We start from the raw sequence: 20,330 nt of genomic DNA on the forward strand, positions 1-20,330 counted from the left end.
GGTAAAAGTTTTATATATGGCTTTTTCCAGTGTATGGTGGTCTGGGAAAACATTCTATATTTTAAAAAAAATTCTAACTAACCTAAACTGCTTTGGTTGTTGTGAATTCAGAGCATCACAGAGAAATAATACTTAAAGGAAGACAAGAAGCCCTACAGGTTAGATGCCTTACTTAATCACTAAATGAGGCTTACCTTAAACTAAACTCAAGTTCGAAGGCCACTGCTTTAACGGCCCCCCTCTCTCATCTGCCCCGTACACTTCCGGCAAGTCGGCCAAGCCAGGACAGGGACTGTGGCTTCTCCTCATGTCCGTTCTCCTTCCCATCCTCCTTCATGCTCCCCTGCCCAGGGGTGCAGGCCACAGATGGAAACCAGCAAATACCAGATAAGTGCCTATGGAGGAGCTGACCTGCTCTCTGGGGAGGAGACGGCGATCTGCACTGAACTGGAGAGGTTTGGGATACAGGTGCTGCCCCACACAGGAGGGCCTGCTGGACAGCCAGCAGGACAGAGTCCCCAACCATATTCTATCCAGTCTCCCACATTCTGGGAATATACCAGCTGCCCAGGGCTCTGCCACTCTGCACTCTGCACCCTGTCTATGCTCTAATTTCAGCCTCCACTGCCCTACGAAGCAGGCAAGGCAGGAATTATGACACTCATTTCACAGGTAGAGAAAGTGAGACCCAAGTCCCACAGCTGGTGCGTGGCATAGCAGAAATGCTAGCAAAGACCCAGGTCTACCTTCTCTGCAGGAAGGGTATTTTCCCCTCTGTTGTTTTGTTCATTACAGCCGGGTGAGTATATTCTGGCCGGAGGGCTCACAAGGCATCCCTCCCGTCTCTAGCATCTGTGCTGCTTTGGAAGGGGTGTTGGGATGGAAGGCGGGAGGCGGACTTGTCACCTGCTAGTTATGTGGCAGTATGCATTCTGGTCCTGCTCATCTGAGGGCTTTGATAGCCAGGAGGAGGCCCAAGGCAAGCAGTTATCACAGAGATTACTGCTGAAGCCAGGATGCAGGGACATTGGGAGTGGGAAGGTAAGGCAGTGTGTGTGTTGGTGGAGGTGAGGATCCCATCCCCCTGCCATCCAGCTGCAGGAGCCAGGGCTGGCAGGAGTGGAATCTGGGCATAGACTGATTCCAGCTCAGAGGGATTGGACCTCAAGTATTTAAGCCAAATGTCCACCACCCTCCACCACCCCTTCACCCAGGCAGTCACTGAGCCTTGCCGATCCTTCCGTTCTTCCTTAGTGAGACGGCTGCTTCATCTCCGCCTCATCTGCACCCCCAACTGCTGATGCATCGCTTTTGGCTGCACTTATCTCTCACCTAAACTACTGCAATCAATCCTAAGTGCTGCTTCTACCTCCAGCCTCTCCCTGCTTCCACCCTGCCCTCAAGTTCTCACCTAAAAGTGCTGTGCTGATTACATCTCTTCTCTTCCAAACTGCCTAGAAAATTCAACCCAAACACTCAGCCTGGCATGTGAAGCCTTCCTGCAGATGCCCCCAGTTTCCAAATCTCAGCCTCCATCGCTCCCACGTGTTTCACGCTTCAGCCCCGCCGCACTGCTGCACTGCTCCCACCCTGCCTGCTTCCCCTCCCACCACTCCTCACTCGCCCACGGTACCTTTCTCACGACTCCCCGCTGGCCCTCCCTCTCTGGAACTCCTCTGCCTGTCAGAACCCTAGTCATCCTTCCAGATCCTGCTCAGAAGTCCCCTCAGCCATGAAGCTTGCCCAACTCTGCCTTCCTTTATCCTCCCATAGTACTTACTTGTAACGTTATCTCATTTATTCTCTTAAGGAGTCCCTAAGGGTCTATGGAGCTTTCTCATGTGCCTTGCACTGTGAATACAAAGATGAATAACATGAAGATTCCAACTCTGAGGCCTTTCTGACTTAGGCGGGAGACAGTTTGCAAATAGATATAGATGTTAACATACAGTATGACCTATGCTGTGGCAGAGGTGTGAAGAGTATGCTGTGAGGTCCAGAGGCAAGGTGGGCATGGGGAGAAGGCCCATAGGAATGAGGCTAGAGAGAGGGAGGGCTGACTGTGAGGAACCTGGATGCCAGGCTGAGGACTTAGGACCTTGTAAACAACTGGGAACCAAGGAAAGATCCTAAGCAAGAGTGATTTTTTTCCCTCCAAGAAGGTAACCCCAGCAGCTTGTGGGAGAGGCTGGGCATATCCACTCTAATAGGCTCTAGGATTATTTCACCAGGTCTTGGTGTGCAGATCTGGGTCCCCTCCACCCTGCTGCACTGAGAGCAGGGCCTGGTTCTCACTGTCCAGTGCCTGGCACAGAGAGCCTGGCACACAGATGTTGGGTAAACAGTTGCTGGATTTATTAGCAAATGAAACGATATTGGCTCATGGAATGCAGCTGAGCTGGGGTCTCCCTGGGCCTTTTAGGAAGCACCCTTGAGTAGATCCACTCTCCTGGGTCCTCTGAGAGTCACTCACCCATCAGACAGGATGCCCTCTGCGATCTCACACACCAGGACGAAGAGCAGCATGAAGGTCAGGATCCAGCGCAGGTTGTGCCCAGGGAAGTGGAGCCATGTGCTGTGGTGGATGTGCACCTTGGAGCTCTGACTGCCCCATCCTGCAAGGAGAGACAGGAAGAGGTGGGAAGCCTGGCTCTCCTGGAGGAGGTTTCGCGAACCCCAGGAGGGTGCTTTGGCATTGGGTCCATGATGGGGATGAGGTGTGTACCCATGACAATGCTCCAGTCTGGTACACATGAACTAAATGTCCTTGCATGAAACCCCGGACCCACAGAGGCCCACATGTGCAGGTACCCATTTTATATGCCTTGTGTGACAAATAACCGCGTAAATAAACGTTTGGTGGAGAGCAACAGTGTAAATGCTGGTACAGTTTTTGATACACATGTGAACATAAGCTTCCTTCCTATTTCTCGTTGTCTTTGTCAACAACTAGCAACTTTTGCTTCTGCAGCATCTTCCTCTTTTAAATTTTGTAGCAATTTTTCCTTTCTTCTCAAAAGCTGTATATGAATCTTAAGATTTGCTTTTTTTCTTAATTAGAGCAAATTAACACGTTTGGGGGGAGGCAGGGAACACCCTATGAGTTGACAGAGCTAGCTAGCTTGAGAAATTCGAGGTCTTGGAGAGAGATAAATGGGACCCTAGGAAAGAGGCACACACAACTGTCTGGGCGGTGACGCTCAACTCTGCGGAGGGCTTTCGAACAGGGGCGCTGGTGGCCTCCGTCCGGGTCGCTGCTAAGTCGGATCGGCTCTGCCCCGAGCCCGAGAAATTGAGCTACGGAGACGCGCGTGCCGCGGTGGGGTTAGCTGGGGAAGTGGAGCCTCTTCTCGATCAGGGCGAGTGGAACCCCAGGATTGCCGGAGGCTACTGACCACTGTCAGGTTCAGCCCCTGGGAAGCACAGGGTTCGCAGGGCCTCCACCCAGCCTCTGAGGCGCAGGCTGCACTCCTCCCTGGGCCCAGCTGCGGCTGAAGAGAAGGGTGCCTTGGGGGAGGGTGGCCCGGCTCCCTACACAGCGCCTCTGAGGTTACAGCCCGACCCCCTCCCGACCTATCCAGCGCGTACAGAGACCCCTGCTTTCCCCTTTCTCCACCGCAGCTCTGGCCCTGCGGTGGCAAAACTTGGGGGTCCCCTGGGTCAGGAGCTTCCGTTGTGGTGCGTGCGGTTTCAGGGACACCCCGGGAGTGAGGTCTGTGCGGGTGTGTGAGCGCCGGCACCGCGGGGCATAACACAGGGCAGGGAACCCCAAGGGGGAGGCGAGCGGCGGTCGCCTGGCTGCAAGGGGACGCGGAGCGCTGCGGCGCGCAGCGCCTCCTTCTCCTCCCTCCCTCCCACCGTCCTCCCCTCCTCCGCTGCTCGCCCCGCGCGCTCACCGATGAAGAGAATGGGGAAGGTGATGAAGAGCAGGAAGACGTGCGGCACCACGTTGAGCGCGTCCACGAAGCAACCGTTGTTGAGGACGCCCTGGTCCACCCGGTAGGCGGCCGAGTGGTTCTCGCTGCCGCAGAAGGCCAGGGGCATGGCGGCGCGAGCTCGGGCTCGGGCTCGGGCTCCAACTGCGGCTGGCTGCACGCGCCTCCCGCGCTCTGTCCCCTGTAGCTCCGCCGCCCGGCCCGGCCGTCAGGCCCCAGCCCCCACCCCGCAGGCCCCGCCCCGTCGGCGCTCCGGTTCTCCCACCCCGCCCAGCTCCTCCACCTGCGGGCCTGAGGGGTGGCGGGGAGCCCGACCCGCCGGGCCGCGCTGGGGCCGAGTTCCAGCTGTGGCGGCCCAGGCATGCTCGAGTCTGGATGGGAGGGGGAGGGGTGCAGAAGAGAGGAGGAGGGTCCTCGCGGCTCGGGAGTGGGCGCGGTCGGAGTCTCGAGTGTGACCTCCCTGCCCGGGGTCTGAGGTGTGAGCTCACTTGGGCCTGGCTCTCGTGGGTATAGTTAGAGCGGAGGGTCCTGGTGAGGCAGTGTGGGACAAGCCCCATCCCATATGAATAGGAAAAGCATTCAAAAACGTTACCTAGGGGGGAGCTTCGAAGGTTTTCGAAAGTGGTTCCAGGCGGGGGACGTTCATAGGTGCTTTACAGCGTATCCCTCGCTTTCACAAACGGAATCTTCCAATACTCCTGCTAAGTACAGGTTAATTGCTCCCATTTTTCTGGTGAGGAAACTAAGGCTCCGGGAGGTTACATGACTGACCCAAGGTCTCACTGCCAACAAGTAGGGAAGCATAACTTGAACTCAGCTCATCGAATTTCAACCCGCACTCCCAGCCCCCATCTACCTCAGGCATGCGTCTATCACATGATTGAAACCTCCAGCGACTGGCAGGTGAATGGATAGAATAGATCATGGCCCAAGGTTGAAAAAGAGGTGCTGTGGAATTGTATCCAGTGAAGGCAATGGAAGGCAGCCAAGAGGGGTGGAAAGAGATAATGTCACCCTAGGCTGTATCCTTAACCTGACACAGACAGGCTTAAGGAGTTCAAGAACCTGGTGAAATCGTAAAGACAGTATTATGCCTTCCTATACATTTTGGAGAAATTCTCACAGGTCTGTGACCAAAAAAGTTTACATCCTATGAAGAAAGAAGACGAAAGGGGATTTGGGATTAGATTTTAGAAGAAATTTCTGAGTTAGAGATATGGACCATAAATGCATCTGTTCTCAGGAGGAGCTAGGGGGTCATCAAGGAAGCTCTCTTCGGCCCTTTTCCCTATGAGCCTCTCTGAGCCTGTTCTGAGGCTGCTTTGAGGCTCGAAGCCTTTACAAGATGCTGTCAGGCAAGGACTCAGCTTTGCCTTAGGACTTGAGAGAGGCCAGGGCAGAAACAGGAACCAGAGCAGAGGGCAGGTGGGGCTGAGTGAAGAGCTTGGGGAGGGCAGGAGCTCAGGGTTCAAAGTCCTCAGACAGTCTCCGACTTTTTGGGTATCTCTCTGAGGGCAAAAGATGTTTCCTGCAGTATCAGACAAAATAGTGAAAACTTGGTGGCTGTAAATACCCCGTACCGGTGGCAGGAGTTAATTAATCTGGGTGAATGCAGCCACTGAAAAAGTGATTGCTGAGTCTATCAAGTGGTAGTCAAGTGGGAAAAGCTTATGAGACAATGTCAGGTGAAAAAGGAAGAAACAAAATCGTGTGTTTCCTTTGATTACAGCCATATTAAATATGTATGTTTGAATACAAGCCCGCGGGGGAAGCTCAGACTTGGAAATGGCTTTTACGTTAGGGTGGTGGGTAGTATACATTAGCTACCGTTGCTGTGTTTATAATTATTATTACCATTCTCTTTCTGTAAGAACGAAGCAGCTGAGGTTCAAAGAGATGAGATGGGGAATTCCCTGATGGCCCGGTGGTTAGGGCTCTGCACTTTCACTGCTGCCGAGAGCACAGGTTTGATCCCTGGTTGGGGAACTGAGATCCCATGAGCTTCGAAGCACGGCAAAATAACAAAACAAAACAAACTAAACAAACAAAGAGATGAGATGATGTGCCCTTGGCCACCTAACAAAATTGCTTTTAGGTCTTTGTTTTTGGCTCCAAGGTTTTTTTTCAAACTTTCTGTTGCCATTTTGTTTTTGTAGTTATAATTTTAGTTTTTCACACTTTCAGCAGTGCCGTTTTTCCTTTCAGTGGTAGATATGTATATATTTTAAGTCCTCAGTCCTGGCTCCACCACTACTAGTTGTGTCATGTAGGACAAGTTACCGATTCTGTGCTTCAATTTCCTCTTTTCTAAATGGGGAAGATAATAATACAGACCCCAGAGGATTAAAATGAGGTCACGGGTATAAATGTGCTGTGTAAACCTGGAAGATGGTCCTGGCTACCTCATCCTCTGGGTGCCCACCCATGGGACCCCATCAATCAATCATGGTTATCTAGTGGTCTTTCCCTTCCTTGGCACTCAGCACACAGTGCCTGGCACATCCCACACACTTGCCTCTTCTGGGCCATTTGAAATAAACAAAAAGCCTTGTCCAACCCAAGCTGGACCCAGGTGTAAAGGACAATTAAGGGGTCATCACCTGGGACTAAGAGGAGGCTGGACGAGGGCACCACGTTTGCCATCTCTAGCACAAACCTACTGCGTGACTATGGGCAAATTCCACCCTTTCCTACACCTAGCTTTCCAGTGAGGATACCCATCACACTGCCCGTCACGTGGGTGTTATCTCGAAAAGTGTGGAGTCAGGTGCGTAAAGAGGCATGAAATGACTCCTGCTGTAACATGGATTGTGATCTTGGAAACACCCAAATGCTCATCAATAGAGGGCTGGTTAAAATAAAACTAACACACGAACAAACAACATGGTAATTCCATGATGTGGAGTACAGTGAGGCGAATACAAAGAGTAAAGTAGGGTTATGTACACAGACACTGAAAGATGTCCAAGGCATAGATGTAGAGCAGTCAGTGAAGCATGAAACCATTTTATTTCTGCAACAGAAACAGACGCAGAGCTACAACGTCTCTGTGGGGAGGGCTGGGTCTCAGTCACACTTTCCCACACCCAAAGTTTCTTGCTGGCTTCTGCTGCAGGGGGATGGAAGATGGATTTGCATCGGGAGCGGGCTCGGAGCAAGGGTATTCCCCTTTGAAAATGCTCAGCCTTCCTCAGAGCAGAATGGAAAACCTGGGAAGGATTTCATGGACCTGGATTGTTGCGCTCCCGGACCCACTAGGTGAGTGTGGCCGCAGGCAGGACCCGTCCCTTCCTTTGTGCATGGAAAGGAAAGCTGGGCGCAAGGCTTCAAAAAAGTCCCTTCTAGCTCTGATGTTGTTCAGGCGCCAGTGCCCTGTCTCAGGTGTGTCAGTGACCATGACAGAGAGGGTCATCAAGATGATAATGGTGACGTAATAGAGAGGGGTGATATTTCAAGAAATTAACCCTTTCAATAGTCCCAATCAATAGTGAGATGATTAAAAACAAACAAAACCAAAAATGGTATTATACATACTATGCAGCAAGTACAGAGCACATAGTAGGGCTATATCTGCACTGACTCGACAAGGTGTCTTGTCCCAGCCCCGCCCCCCCCCCCAGCTCTCCCTTCAGGCAGATGACTGTGAAGCAAATTCCAGGTGGAGAACAGACAAGTGGTGTATCAAAAAGAGAGTTCTTGAGATCAGGAGACTGCGCTCAGCCTCCCTACCTGCCTGATGTGCGCACGTGTGTGTGTGTGTGTGTGTGTGTGTGTGTGTGTGTGTGTGTGTGTGTGTGTGTGTGTTGGGAGGGCAGGGGAGGTGGATAGCCAGCAAGGGAAAGGCTAGGTGTCAGTTGTGCCAGAAAATCCATACAAGGGCTATTTTGAAGAAAGATCCTTGCCCCGGAGCAGGGACACCAGACTGACACAAGAGACAGGGGATCCTCCACCACACTTGCCTGGAGGAATGATGCAGGACCAAGATAAATCCTCCCTCGTCTCTTGGCATTACCTACCTGGGGAGGTGGGGAAGGAACTCCCAGAAAGTCCGGTGTTAACATTTTCTGCCAGCCTGGAAGGGATGGAGGTTTGAAATAGAAATTAAATAAAGTCCTTGTTCTTGCCCACTTAAGCTTTGGTCCAAGATCACCCTCACTACAGTAACACAGGCCAGAGGACGACTCCACGCATGGCCTGGTTTCTCTTTGAGGCCAAGCCCGTCCCCTCATTTTATCCCCAAAACATCCAGCTCCCCAGTGCATTGATTAAAAATAGAGGGCTTCCCTGGTGGCACAGTGGTTGAGAGTCTGCCTGGCCGATGCAGGGGACATGGGTTCGTGCCCCGGTCCGGGAGGATCCCACATGCCGCGGAGCAGCTGGACCCGTGAGCCATGACCTCTGAGCCTGCGCTTCCGGAGCCTGTGCTCCGCAACGGGAGAGGCCACAACAGTGAGAGGCCCGCGTACCGCCAAAAAAAAAAAAAAGGAGGCTTTACTGAACTCTTCATGGGGCGGCGGGAAAGATGTAATTTGCACAGCTCACAACAGAAACCCAGTAAAACCCCTCATTTCTCCCCCAGCCCCAGCAGTCTTCTCTGCTGTGTGTTTTCTCGTATCTCCTGTTCCTTCTTCCACACAGCCTCTTCTTGTAAACATGCCCCTCAGTCCTCAGAGCAACTCAGCTTTTGTCTTTGGCCAGCACACCCACTCAGGGTTTCTCAAGCATGCCTTGTTTCCCTTCCCGAGCTGCTGACTGACCTCAAACCTGCTTTCTTCCTGGAGAGATTACTGGGAGAGAGAATAAGATTTTCTCTCTTTTGTTTTACCGACATTTGTTGAGTTCTTAGTGTATGCCTCACACTTTACCTGTTTTAAACCTCAGAGGAACGGGCTAGTAGTTACTAATATCAGAGAAAACTGAGGCTCAGAGGAGTTAAGCTCTTTTCCCAAGATCACACAGCTGGGAATCAGTAGAGAAAGGACTCAAACCCAGTCAGGCCCTGCTTCAAAGCCTGCACTGTTAGTCACTCCTTAAAGGGATGCTGAGGTTACTGAGGATTTTACTGCCTCTCAGTCTTCATCTCCTGAGGAGGGAGTGCAGGCCCCAGAGAACAGACTTTTGGGGAAACTTGCACATCTGTACATTATGCCTCCTCTCTGTGTTAGAAGCCAAAGGAAATACCCAGTCATGGCGTCAGTCACTGGCATTAATTGGGGAGCCAGATGGGAGGACCTGAGTGTGAGGGGGTCCTGCTGAGTGGGGCCTCACCTGTGGGTGAAGTAGGCCCACAAATGACCTGGCAGTGATTTGCTTTGGAGACAACTTCCATTAGTGATGGAGGGGAATGATTGCATGTGAGCTGCATGGGGATCCCGTAAGGTGCGCTGGCCTGCCCCTCTCCCCACCCGAGGCCGCACTGCAGCAGGATCGCCATCTGGGCTCAGCCAAGGAGGATGCCTCTTTCTGGCACAGGTACAGCACGGTGCCTCTGGCAGGTACAGCACGGTCTCAGCTCTCTGGGCCTGGAGGGCCCTGCCAGAGCAGGAGCTGAGGCCAGGCAGGGGAGGAGGGGGGAGTGCTGCTGGACCACCTGTCTTCCCTTCAGCTTCTTCCCTCCCCCAACCCCAGAGGGACCTGAGCTCCTGTCGCCTGAGGAGAGGCTCCTGGACCCAACTCTATGCTCGGGAAGTTCAGGTCCCAGCTCTACCCCGACCAGCCATGTGACCTTGGGCAAGTCAGCCTCTCTGATCCTGGATCAGATGTGTGAGAAAGCCTGGCAAACAATAGACCTCATATCAAGCTTTTCAATTCTCAAATCAGCTGAGGGCTTTATCCAAAGATAAGACACTGATCAAGACACTGATCCTCCCCCTGCTAGTTTTATTAAATGTAATTGACACAGAACATTGTATAAACTTAAGATGTATGACATAGTGATTAAATATATGTATATGATTATCCTTGTGTTTAGTTAACATCCATCTCCTTACATAGTTATAATATTTTTTCTTGTGATGAGAATTTTTAAGATCTACTCTCTTAGCCACTTTAAAATATACAATTCAGTATTGTTCACATGTACAGTCGCCATGCTGTACATTACATTCCCAGAACTTACGTATCTTATACCTGGAGGTTTGTACCTTTTGACCACCTTCATCCATTTTCCCTATCCCGCATCCCCACCCTCCATCTCTGGTAACCACCAATCTGCTCTGTTTCTATGAGTTCAGCTTTGTTAGATTCCACACATAAGTGAGGTCATACAGTATCTGTCTTTCTGTGACGTATTTAACTTAGCATAATGTCCACAAGATTCATCCATTTTGTTGCAGAGGGCAGGATTTCCTTCTTTTTATGGCTAATATTCCATTATCCATTTTCTTTATCCATTCATGCATCGATGGACACTTAGGTTGTTTTCCATGTCTTGCCTATTATAAATAATGCTGCAACACTTACTGATTTTTAATAATTGATTGAGTTCCTACCTAAAACTTAAGTGGGCAAGGACAAAGTGCCAAGCCCCTTATAGCATTATCTAGCTTGATCATCATCTCCCTTTAAAGCAGGTGATAGAATCATCATTACATAGGTGAGCATAAGGCAGAGAGGGAAAGTCACTGGCCCAAGGACCCCCAGCAAAGTAGGTAGCAGAGCTCAAGTTGGAACATCCTGCTGAGAAACAGGGGTGGGCTGGGGTAAGGGTGGGATAAATGAGGAAGGCCAAAAGGGGCGTGGGAGCTTTCCAGTTGGAAGGAGGTGCGAGGAGGTAATGCGGACTTGTTTGGAAATGGTGTCTGCAGAGCAAGACCACAGGCCTTACTTAGACTTGGCCGCTTGGGTGTGGACCTGTATGTTAAGTACACAGCCTATTTCTTGGTGCACTGGTGAAAACCTGGTGTATAGATGGAGGTAAGTGTGGGCATGCCTGCCACGGTGATTCTTTTTTTTAATTTAACTAATTAATTAATTAATTAATTTGGCTGTGTAGGGTCTTCGTTGCTGTGCACAGGCTTTCTCTAGTTGGGGCGAACGGAGGCTACTCTTCGTAGAGATGCGTGGGCTTCTCATTGCGGTGGCTTCTCTTGTTGTGGAGCATGGGCTCTAGGCGCACGGGCTTAGTTGCTCCGTGGCACGTGGGATCTTCCTGGACCAGGGCTCGAACCCATGTCCCCTGCACTGGCAGACAGATTCTTTAACCACTGTGCCACCAGGGAAGTCCTTGTGATTCTGTTGGGGAGGAGGGAAGAAGACCCTTCTCTCTGGTGCTTGGGCAAAGAATGACCTCTTCACTCAGGCAAGCAGAGACCTGAAAGGGAGGGAGGGAAGGAGAGTTGGGGGTGAGAGAGACAGAGGTGTTGAGACAGGCCGACAGCCACTACCTAATGTTTACCTGCTCGAAGGAAACATTGCCGAAGTGCTCCCCCCTCATGCCCTGTACAGAGTCAAAATCTATTTTTAGCTAAAAATAGTACATTAAAAATTCAAATTGGTGAATATATTTAATTTTAAGCTTTCTAAATAGCCAATGTGCCCTTGAGAAGACAGTCATTTAATGATGTGGGTGCTCTGGGGCTTGAGCAAAGGACAGATCCTGGAGAAGTTTTTTTTTTGCCCCCCGTGTATTTATTTACTTACTTTTAATTTTATATTGGAGTATAGTTGATTAAAAATATTGTGTTAGTTTCAGGTGTACAGCAAAGTGATTCAGTTATACATATACATGTATCTGTTCTTTTTAAAATTCTTTTCCCATTTAGGTTGTTACATAATATTGAGCAGAGTTCCCTGTGCTATACAGTAGGTCCTTGTTGGTTATCCATTTTATTTATGTATTCATGTATGTATGTATGTATGTATGTATTTATTTATTTTTGGTTACCCATTTTAAATATAGCAGTATGTACATGGCAATCCCAAACTCCCTGACTATCCCTTCCCCCCACCCTTCCCCCACCCCCAGTTAGGAAGAGTGAGCCAAGTGGTTTGGAGAGAAGCATCACCTTTTCCACTGGAGCTGGAGAATCAAATCAAATTCCTTTGCTGATCCAGCCCCGTGGTGGGAGAGTGTTGGGGCAGGGGTGTTGAGGTTTGCTTGCTCCCCTACTTGGGAGAAATAACTTGGCTCAGTCAATGGGTGATCCGATCTGTATTTGAGGCAATTAGCCAATTGATTACAGACATTTATTGGGTATCCACTGGGTGTAGGCTGGGTTCCCCCGTAACCCTGTAAAACTGAGTAGTATTGTGTCCTTAGGAAACTAAAGCCTGGAGAGGTTGAGGGACTTGCCGTAACTCACAAGCCAGTGAGATACATAGCCTAAAATGAAACCCAGGTTCAGCTGCGTCTGGAACTGGTGTGCTTCCCATACCAGTGGTTCTCAAAGTGAGACCCCTGGACCAATAGCATCACTTAGGAACTTGTTAGAAATGCAGATTCTCTGGCCCACCCCAGACTTACAGAATCTGAAACTCTGGGGGTGGAGTTGAGAAATCTATTTTAACAAGTCCTCTGGGTGTTCTGATGCATGTAGAGTTTGGAAACCATTGCTCTCTACCGCATTGTCTCCTGATTAGGAATAACAGATTGTCCCTTCCCTCAGGGGCTTACAACCTGGTTGGGAAAACAAGATAAACATACATTTATTTTTTTAAAAAAGGTGACTGGGCTTAGAGAGTTAGCCTTCTTGAAGCTTTAGGGGAAAGGTGGCCTTGAGAGATGGCCCAGCTTGTATAGGGGAAGAAGGAGGAGACTGTCCAGGTGGGGAGGGATATCAGTGTGTGTAAAGGTGGGGAAGCTGGGATCAGACTTTCCAGAGGCAGTGAGGGAACCAATGAGTCTTGTTGGGATGAGGTTCTCTGAGGGGAGTCACAGAGGGGCAGTCATGGAGGACAATGGGAGGCTTGATTGCTAGTGTTCTGGAATTTCCAGCTAGATTCTGCCCCACTGCTCATTTGACAACGCACATTTAGGAAGCACCTGTTAGGTGTGCCCAGCACCAGGCAATGGAAGCTAAAACCAGGCTCCCTGACCCACCACTGACTGCTTGCTTCTCAGCTTTCAGCCCTGGGCTCAAATGTCACTTCCTTGGGTGAAGCCTTCCCTGGCCATCTCACGAGGTGGGCCACGTAAAGGTCCCTCCCTTTGGTCTCCCAGCACTTGGTACAGTCCTTGTCACTTCCCTTGCCACCCAGGATAGTGATGATTCATTTGCGGGTCTGCCTGCCCCACCTGGGGCTGAGACTGAGTCTTATGTAGCTTTGGTTCTGGCACAGAGTAGGTGCTCAAATCTCAATATTTGTTAAACGAATGAGTAAGTAGATGAATGAACGAACAAGTCAATCAGTGATAATATTTCCCCATGGACGTACCAGCTGTGAACTCGTCAACTAAGTGGAAAATTGATGTCTATAAATCGATTCAGCTTTCTCATTGACTTACACCGTATCATGGAGGTGCACTTTCTTTGTCTGTTTCATTCACTTGTTGGCATATCTCTATTGAGCACATATTATGTGATCAGCACCTTACTGAGTGCCGGACACCCAGTGATGAATACAGGGCCTGCACCGAGGGAGCTTACTGTTTAATCTTCTGGGAGTTCCCAGCACCTCACTATTAAGGTTTTTGTTTTTTGTTTTAATCATCACCCTTTTATAGAGTGGATTTAACCTCTTTGGGATCAGAGATACTTTTGAAAATCTGATAAAAGCTTTGGACCACTTCTCCAAAAGGAGATTAAAATTCTGGGGTTCATAAACCTTCCCTAAGTCTATCCGTGGGCCCTGAGTTAGGAACTGCAGGCCTGAGGTGGCTGTCAGGTGGGCATCTGTTGAACTGTGCTGAAGGTTTAGAGCCACATCAACCAGAATTTTGCCCATGGTATCTGTCAAGTGAGTAATGGGGCCTGAAGAGGAGAGCCTGAGCTGACTTACTGGTCTTAGGATTGCCCTAGCCCAATGAAGAGTCTGTGGCCAGAGTGGCCAGCTGTGAAGCTCATAGGCAGAGAGGGAGAAACTCTGCTTCCTCTGAGGTGGCTGTCTCCATTGCTTGCCTGTGACGCTCGCTGAGAACCTCCGTTTTCTGCCCACCTGTGACCAGCATGTGGACTGTGGGGAAATAAAACTTCCTTAGATTTCTCAGTGCTCCTGTTAAAAAAAAAAAAAAAAAAAAAGCCCAACCATCCTGAGACTTGGAAATGTATAAGGTATAAAGAGGAAATGTTTGCTTTTACTTTCTCTAGGAGTGTTTTGCCCTTCATATATCATGAGAATTAGATCTGCGGCCATTTATCTAGATAATTGGTCTTACCCAAAAGGATAACAAAACATATCCAGCAATTTCACTTGTGGGTATATGCTCAAAATCATTGAAAGCAGAGTCTGGAAGAGATATTTGTACACCCACGTTCAGAGCAGCACTATTCACAATAGCTAAAGAGTAGAGGCAGCATGAGTGTATACCAAGAGATGAATGGCTAAGCAAAAGGCGGTATTTTCATATGATGGAACATTATTCAGCCTTAAAATCACATGGTACAACGTGGATGAACCTTGAGGAAACTATACTAAGTGAAATAAACCAGTCACGAAAAGACAAATACTACGTGATTCCACTTATTCGCGATAAGTAGAGTAGTCAAATTCATAGAGGCAGAAAGTAGAATGGTGGTTGCCAGGGGCTGGGAAAGGGGAGAATGAGGAGTTGGTAATGGGTATAGTGTTTCAGTTCTGCAAGATAAAAAGAGTTTTGGAGATGGATGGTGGTGATGGTTGTATAATAATGTGAATGTACTGAATATCACTGAACTGTGCACTTAAAATGATTAAGACAGTAAATTGTATGTTATGTGTATTTTACCACAACTTAGAAAACGTATATTAAAACTTCTCTTATCTCCCCAAGAGGACCAGAAGGTTATAGCCAGGGCCAGTTCCCCAGGTTAAGCGCCTAAGGTGCCAGGGAGACTAGAGCCCTAGTTCCCTAGGTATGTACATTCCAGAAGTTTAGATTGAGAATCCTTTCCATCCCTTCTCAAAGAAGCAAAGTCTTTTTTTTTTTCTGAATTCCCCTTTCTAGAGGGGAGGGAAATGGTTATCTCCCTCCTATATATAAATGGAGAAAACCCATTATTTTCCATCCCTGGCCTTAGATTGTCCTATTGCTCACGTAGGAGATTTTTCCATCTTGTTTTCCTCTCATCATCTCAGGGGTAAGATCTAGGGCAAAGGGAAGAGAGGGAAAGGAGGGGCTGACTCCCTAATCATCTCCTGTAAGATAATTGATAGGAAATCTGTCTCTGATCTAGAATACCTCCTGCACACATTCAGGATAAAATTAATAAAGATGAATATTAAACACCCAACCTGTACACATGTGCGCACGCACACACACACACACACACACACACTCAGCTGGTGGCCTGCTGGGGGAGCAGGTGCGCATTCCCTAGTAAGGGAAGATGCACGGAGGACTTTCTGCACCGAACCCGTGGAGAGGGGAGATGGCTCCCCCCAGCTACCATAGTTGTGAGTGTGGGGGCACAGAGGCAGGCTGAGGAACGCCTCTACCTCAGAGCCCACCTTTGGAAAGCCCCATCCTGAAATGCGTCCCAAGTGCCTCCTTCTATCTGTCCTAGACTTTTTTTTTTTTAATGTAAATTTATTTATTTATTTTTGGTTGCATTGGGTCTTCATTGCTGCGCACAGGCTTTCTCTAGTTGCGGTGAGCGGGGGCTACTCTTCGTTTTGGTGTGCGGGCTTCTCATTGTGGTGGCTTCTCTTGTTGTGGAGCATAGGCTCTAGGCGCGCGGGCTTCACTAGTTGTGGCTCACAGGCTCAGTAGTTGTGGCACGTGGTCTCAGTAGTTGTGGTTCATGGGCTCTAGAGCGCAGGCTCAGTAGTTGTGGCACACGGGCTTAGTTGCTCCGCGGCATGTGGGATCTTCCCGGACCAGGGCTCGAACCCATGTCCCCTGCACTGGCAGGCGGATTCCTAACCACTGCGCCACCAGGGAAGCCCTGCCCTAGACTTTTAAAAAATTAATGTTAATTTGAGATCCAAGAACTATTTCTAAGCACTTCATCTCTATTCCTTTTTATTCTCACAATTCTGTGAAGTAGGTACTGTTTATATAACCCTTTTATAGTTGGAGAAATGGAGGTAGAGATTAAATAATGTGCCCAAGGTCAGATTTCAGTTCTCACTTCTTGGGACATTCGGGAGTGAGTGTTGGAACCCCTGTATCTCAGCCCGAGAGTTCTGTGGTCATAGCAGAACTTTCATTTCCCCATTTCTTGTCCCCAAGTGGTGACCAAGTAGCCAGCCCTGGCAGCTGGAGTTGGTGAGTGTTCCGCACACTGAGGGAGTTATCCCCTGGCCTCCTGAGCCTCAGTTTCCTCCCAGAGTAGATAACAAGCAAAGGAAAAGGGAGACCAGAAGGAAAAGAGGAAGGAAGGGAGCTTTGGGGGACCGAGGTCCTTAGTGGACACTGCTTTGTGCCTGCCCAGATCTATTCCCCTTCCTCTGTGACAGCACTCCAGTTTTCCTTTTGGAACCCACCTTTTCCCTTTACTCAATCCATGGGGTGCCGATGGGGCTATATGGGTGGACATGTGACTCAGGTCTGGCCAATCAGGGAAGGCCTTACCCCCAAGACAACTCATGAGAGTAAATCCTTGGGATTTAGCAGGAACTACTAGGATAGAGGTGTGCTTTTTTCCGCTGGGGTAGCACTACCTGGTAGAATATATTTTGAATACTGGAGGCCATCTTGGCACCACATGGAAGAGTCCATCTAAGAATGAAGCCAACCGGAGGAGGGTAGAGACAAGTGATGGTGTGATGGGTAATTTTATGTCATCTTGGCTTGGCCATAGTACCCCGATATTTGGTCAAACACATCTGGATGCTGCTGTGAAGGTATTTTTCAGATGAAATTACCTTTAAATTAGTAGACTTTGAGTAAAGAAGATTATCCTCCATAATGCGGGTGGGCCTCGTTCAATCAGTTGAAGGCCATAATAAAGAAAAGACTAATGTCCCCTGAGAAAGAGGGGGACAGATTAATTTCAGACTCAAGCTGCAACATCGACTCTTCACTAGGTCTCCAGCCTGCTGGCCTGCCCTGCAGATTTTGGACCTACCAAGCCCCATAATCATGTGAGCCAATTCCTTAAAATCTCTCTCTCTCTCCCCCTGACAATCACAGCTGGCCAGAACAGATTCCTGATGTCATTGTTTTAACACTTGGATCCAGCCAGACCTGACATCAAATACCCCTGGATTTTCCACTTAAGTGGTCATCTTGAATTGGGTTTCTGTCACTTACAACCCAAAAGGTCCATCTCAGGAGGGAGCAGGAACTCACATTGACTGAGCTCTGGTTCCATGCCAGGCCCATTGCTCCCCTTTGACAGTTGACCTGGGCCTTAAAGGATGCATAGAAGTTCACATGGACACGAGGAGGACGGGGTAGAGTGAACACGTGCAAAGACACAGGGAAGGGATGGAGCGCAGTAAGCTCAGGAAACCAACAAGTTCAATGTGGCGGACATGAAAGAAGCGATGGGCAAGAGACTGGCCTGGAGAAGTTGTCAGGGCCCAGGTGGTACAGGATTTGAACGCCAGTCTGGGGAGTTTGGACTTTGTCCCAAGGCCAGCAAGGGAGGCGTTGGAGAGTGTTAAGCAGAGCAGTTATATGACCTGACTCAGGCTTTTGTTGGTTCACTCTGCAGTGTGAAACACACAGGATGCAGAGATAACAGAAGCAGAGAGGAATTATTTTATGGCTGGAGTTTTTCCTGGTGCTCCTGAAATCACGTTCTATGCATCATGTCCCCCTCATCTCCTCGAAACAGTAAAGCGCAGTGGTTAATGACGTGGACTCCCGGAGCCACCCTGCCCGAGTCTACGTCTTGTCTCTGCCACTAACTATCTACTTAACCTCAGGAGTGTCACTTAAGTCTTAGTGCCTCAGTTTCCTTAGTGAAACAGCATCATTATCCACCTCTCACTAATGTCTTATAATAATTGTCACTCTGCATGTTTAGGGCTCAGCAGTGTTTGGCATCTAGTAAACACCTAGTAGTTAGTAGCACTCTTACCTCATTAAGGCCAGTGGGCGGCCTCCTGGGCCGCAAACCCCAAGCCTCAGGAGGCCAGCAGCAGCAGGCCTCGGCTCTCTGCCCTTTCCCTGTGCCAGCCCCCCCTGCTTTTCCCAGGGGCCGCGTCTGCCCCTCCAGTTCTCACAGAGGCATGGCCAGCCCAGGCCCCAGGGAGCTGGGAAGGGTCACTGAAGGGACAGGAGGAGAAAAGGGCTTTCAGCTCTGGAAAGATACTTCTCCAAAACTTAGGCTTGGGAATTAGGCTGGAATCGGATGAAAACCAGCTTCCCAGCCCTGCACAAGCCCAAAGAGGGTGTCCTGGAAGCACAGAGGCTGTAAACTCAGCCCTTTCACTCCAACTTCCAGATGCAGAGGTGAGAGGCTCAAAGCAGGCTCAACCCCAGGGATTGGCTCTGGGAAACAACTTCAATGAGATGGATAAAATGCTAAAAGTTCAGAGTCAAGGGGCATCCTTGAATTCCCAGCCTCTTTCGTTGTTTTTGGTTTTTTTTGTTTTTTTTCCCCACCACTGTGTAGTGCAGTAGAAATGGCAACTCTGCCACCAACTTAGGGGGACTCTGGACAAGTCACTTCCTGTTTGGCCTCAATTTTCCTGAATTTCCAATAACAGGGGTTGGAATCAAAGGTGGCAAATAGGGTTCTTCTTTTGGGCCAGACTTCATCAGTTTTAATGGCTGCCTGGTTGGCTGGTTAGAGAGAGTGCTGGGATTGAAGGAGTGATGTCTGCCATGTGTGTAGAAGGCAATGGATGGTGTGTGGGCTGTCCTTGGCCTGGATGGGTTTTTAGTCCTGAGTACTCAGTCTTAGCACTGAGGTGGATTCCCATGTCTGGCCCAATCCCCCAGGTGGATTCTGGCCCAGTAGTGCCCCTCACGGCCCTCACAGAAGGCCAGGTACTGCTTTAGACTCCACCTCTATACACATTCTCTGGACCTTTCCACTTAAATGGTTAATGCCAATGTCTGCTGGGTACTTTGGGTTCAACATGAGAATTGGTTTCCTTGATGATAGTGAGAGAGTCAGGCCTCATAGAGAAGGAGGCTGAAGCCCATAGTAGTCCCCACATCCTGCCAGGCCTAGGTGACCTAATGGCTCAGGACTTATGTCACCCATGTCCCCAGCCTCTCTTTATTCCCTCTTCCTGCCCTGCCCAGTAGCACACTTTCCTGGCTTTTCTCTAACCAGGAGCTCAAAGCCCTCTTTTTTGTCCCACTCATCAAGTCTTGACAAGCACTGATAAACCCATTGACTCTGAGGTGCCAATAACTAAGAATAGCTGGAGATGAATTTCAAACGGTAAGATTCCAGGCATCAATGAGTCGAAGGCCTCAGCAGCAGTATTAGTAGGTCACATGAAGAGGTAACCATTACTGAACAGCAGGACGTTAGTTGTTCAATTGTGGGAGGAACTGTCCTGCCAACAGCCTAAAAACGGAGACATTCCAGTGAGGGTTGCCCTGCCCCATACAGCATGGAGTGGAGGAGGGTACCGGCTCCTGAGTCAGAGCACCTGGGTTTTGAATACCAGCTCCACTACTTCCTTACTGTGTGACCTAGTGAAAGTCCCTTCACCTCCTTCTACCTCAATCTTCTCTTCATAAAATGGGGTTGGTGATAAGAGCAGTCCCTACCTTGTAGAGTTATTGAGGGAGGTAGGTGAGCTTAGCATAGAACAGTACCTGGTGTATAGCCGATGCTATCTAAGTGTTGGCTGTTATCACCGGGCTCCTTGCAGGGGCCATGCACCAATCCCAGTCACTGCAGTTTGAGATGGCAGGGTCCAGCCCAGGGCTGGCACATAGGAGGTGTCAGCAAATGTGAGACCCCTCCTTTGACCTTCACTTTGGAATTGTCTCCAGAGCCAGGTTAGGAGCCAGATGAGAAAACACAGACTTCCTCAGCACGGCTGCGAGCCAGCTATTAGGAGGTCATTGTGGCTTTGTCTCTACTGAGATCAGAAAGCCCAGCAGTTTCTCCCTCTCCCCTTCTTTCTCTCTCTGCCCCTCCCATTGATCATGACTTGCTGCCCACAGTCCCTGTTGCCTCAGCAGCCATGTCTGGTGGGATGTGACCCCACTCCCCAGCCACAGCTGACTGGACCTGGGATTGGCCCCTTCCCCCAGGACCGCCCACTCAGGTGAGTTGGTCCAATCAGATTCTGCCTCTGGAATTGGGAAATGGTGGTGGAGCTACAGTTGAAAGGTCATCTAGAATTAGGTAGAAGATTGTGATGGCTATGTTTAAGGTGAGCTCTGAGGATGCTGGT

At 49.6% G+C, this 20,330-nt stretch overlaps 1 protein-coding gene across 4 annotated transcripts in view; it reads right to left on the reverse strand.

Annotated features, from left to right (window-relative positions):
- The window catches only part of ABCC8 (ATP binding cassette subfamily C member 8), a 74,707-nt gene extending 70,584 nt beyond the window's left edge, over positions 1-4,123 (reverse strand). For 2 of the 4 annotated variants that reach the window (XM_024731579.1, XM_024731577.1), the window contains exons 1-2: positions 3,897-4,123; positions 2,474-2,615 (exon numbers count right to left, since the gene is read on the reverse strand). In XM_024731579.1, coding sequence (XP_024587347.1) covers positions 2,474-2,615; positions 3,897-4,044 — 290 coding nt within the window. In that variant the 5' untranslated portion in view covers positions 4,045-4,123. The remainder of the gene's footprint in view (positions 1-2,473; positions 2,616-3,896) is intronic. The other 2 variants (XM_024731575.1, XM_024731576.1) reach the window with 1 other exon arrangement.
- Between the last annotated feature and the right edge of the window lie 16,207 nt (positions 4,124-20,330).

This window comes from Neophocaena asiaeorientalis, unplaced genomic scaffold (genome assembly GCF_003031525.2).
Source record: "Neophocaena asiaeorientalis asiaeorientalis breed wild unplaced genomic scaffold, Neophocaena_asiaeorientalis_V1.1 scaffold571, whole genome shotgun sequence".
NCBI classification, from domain to species: Eukaryota; Metazoa; Chordata; class Mammalia; order Artiodactyla; family Phocoenidae; genus Neophocaena; species Neophocaena asiaeorientalis.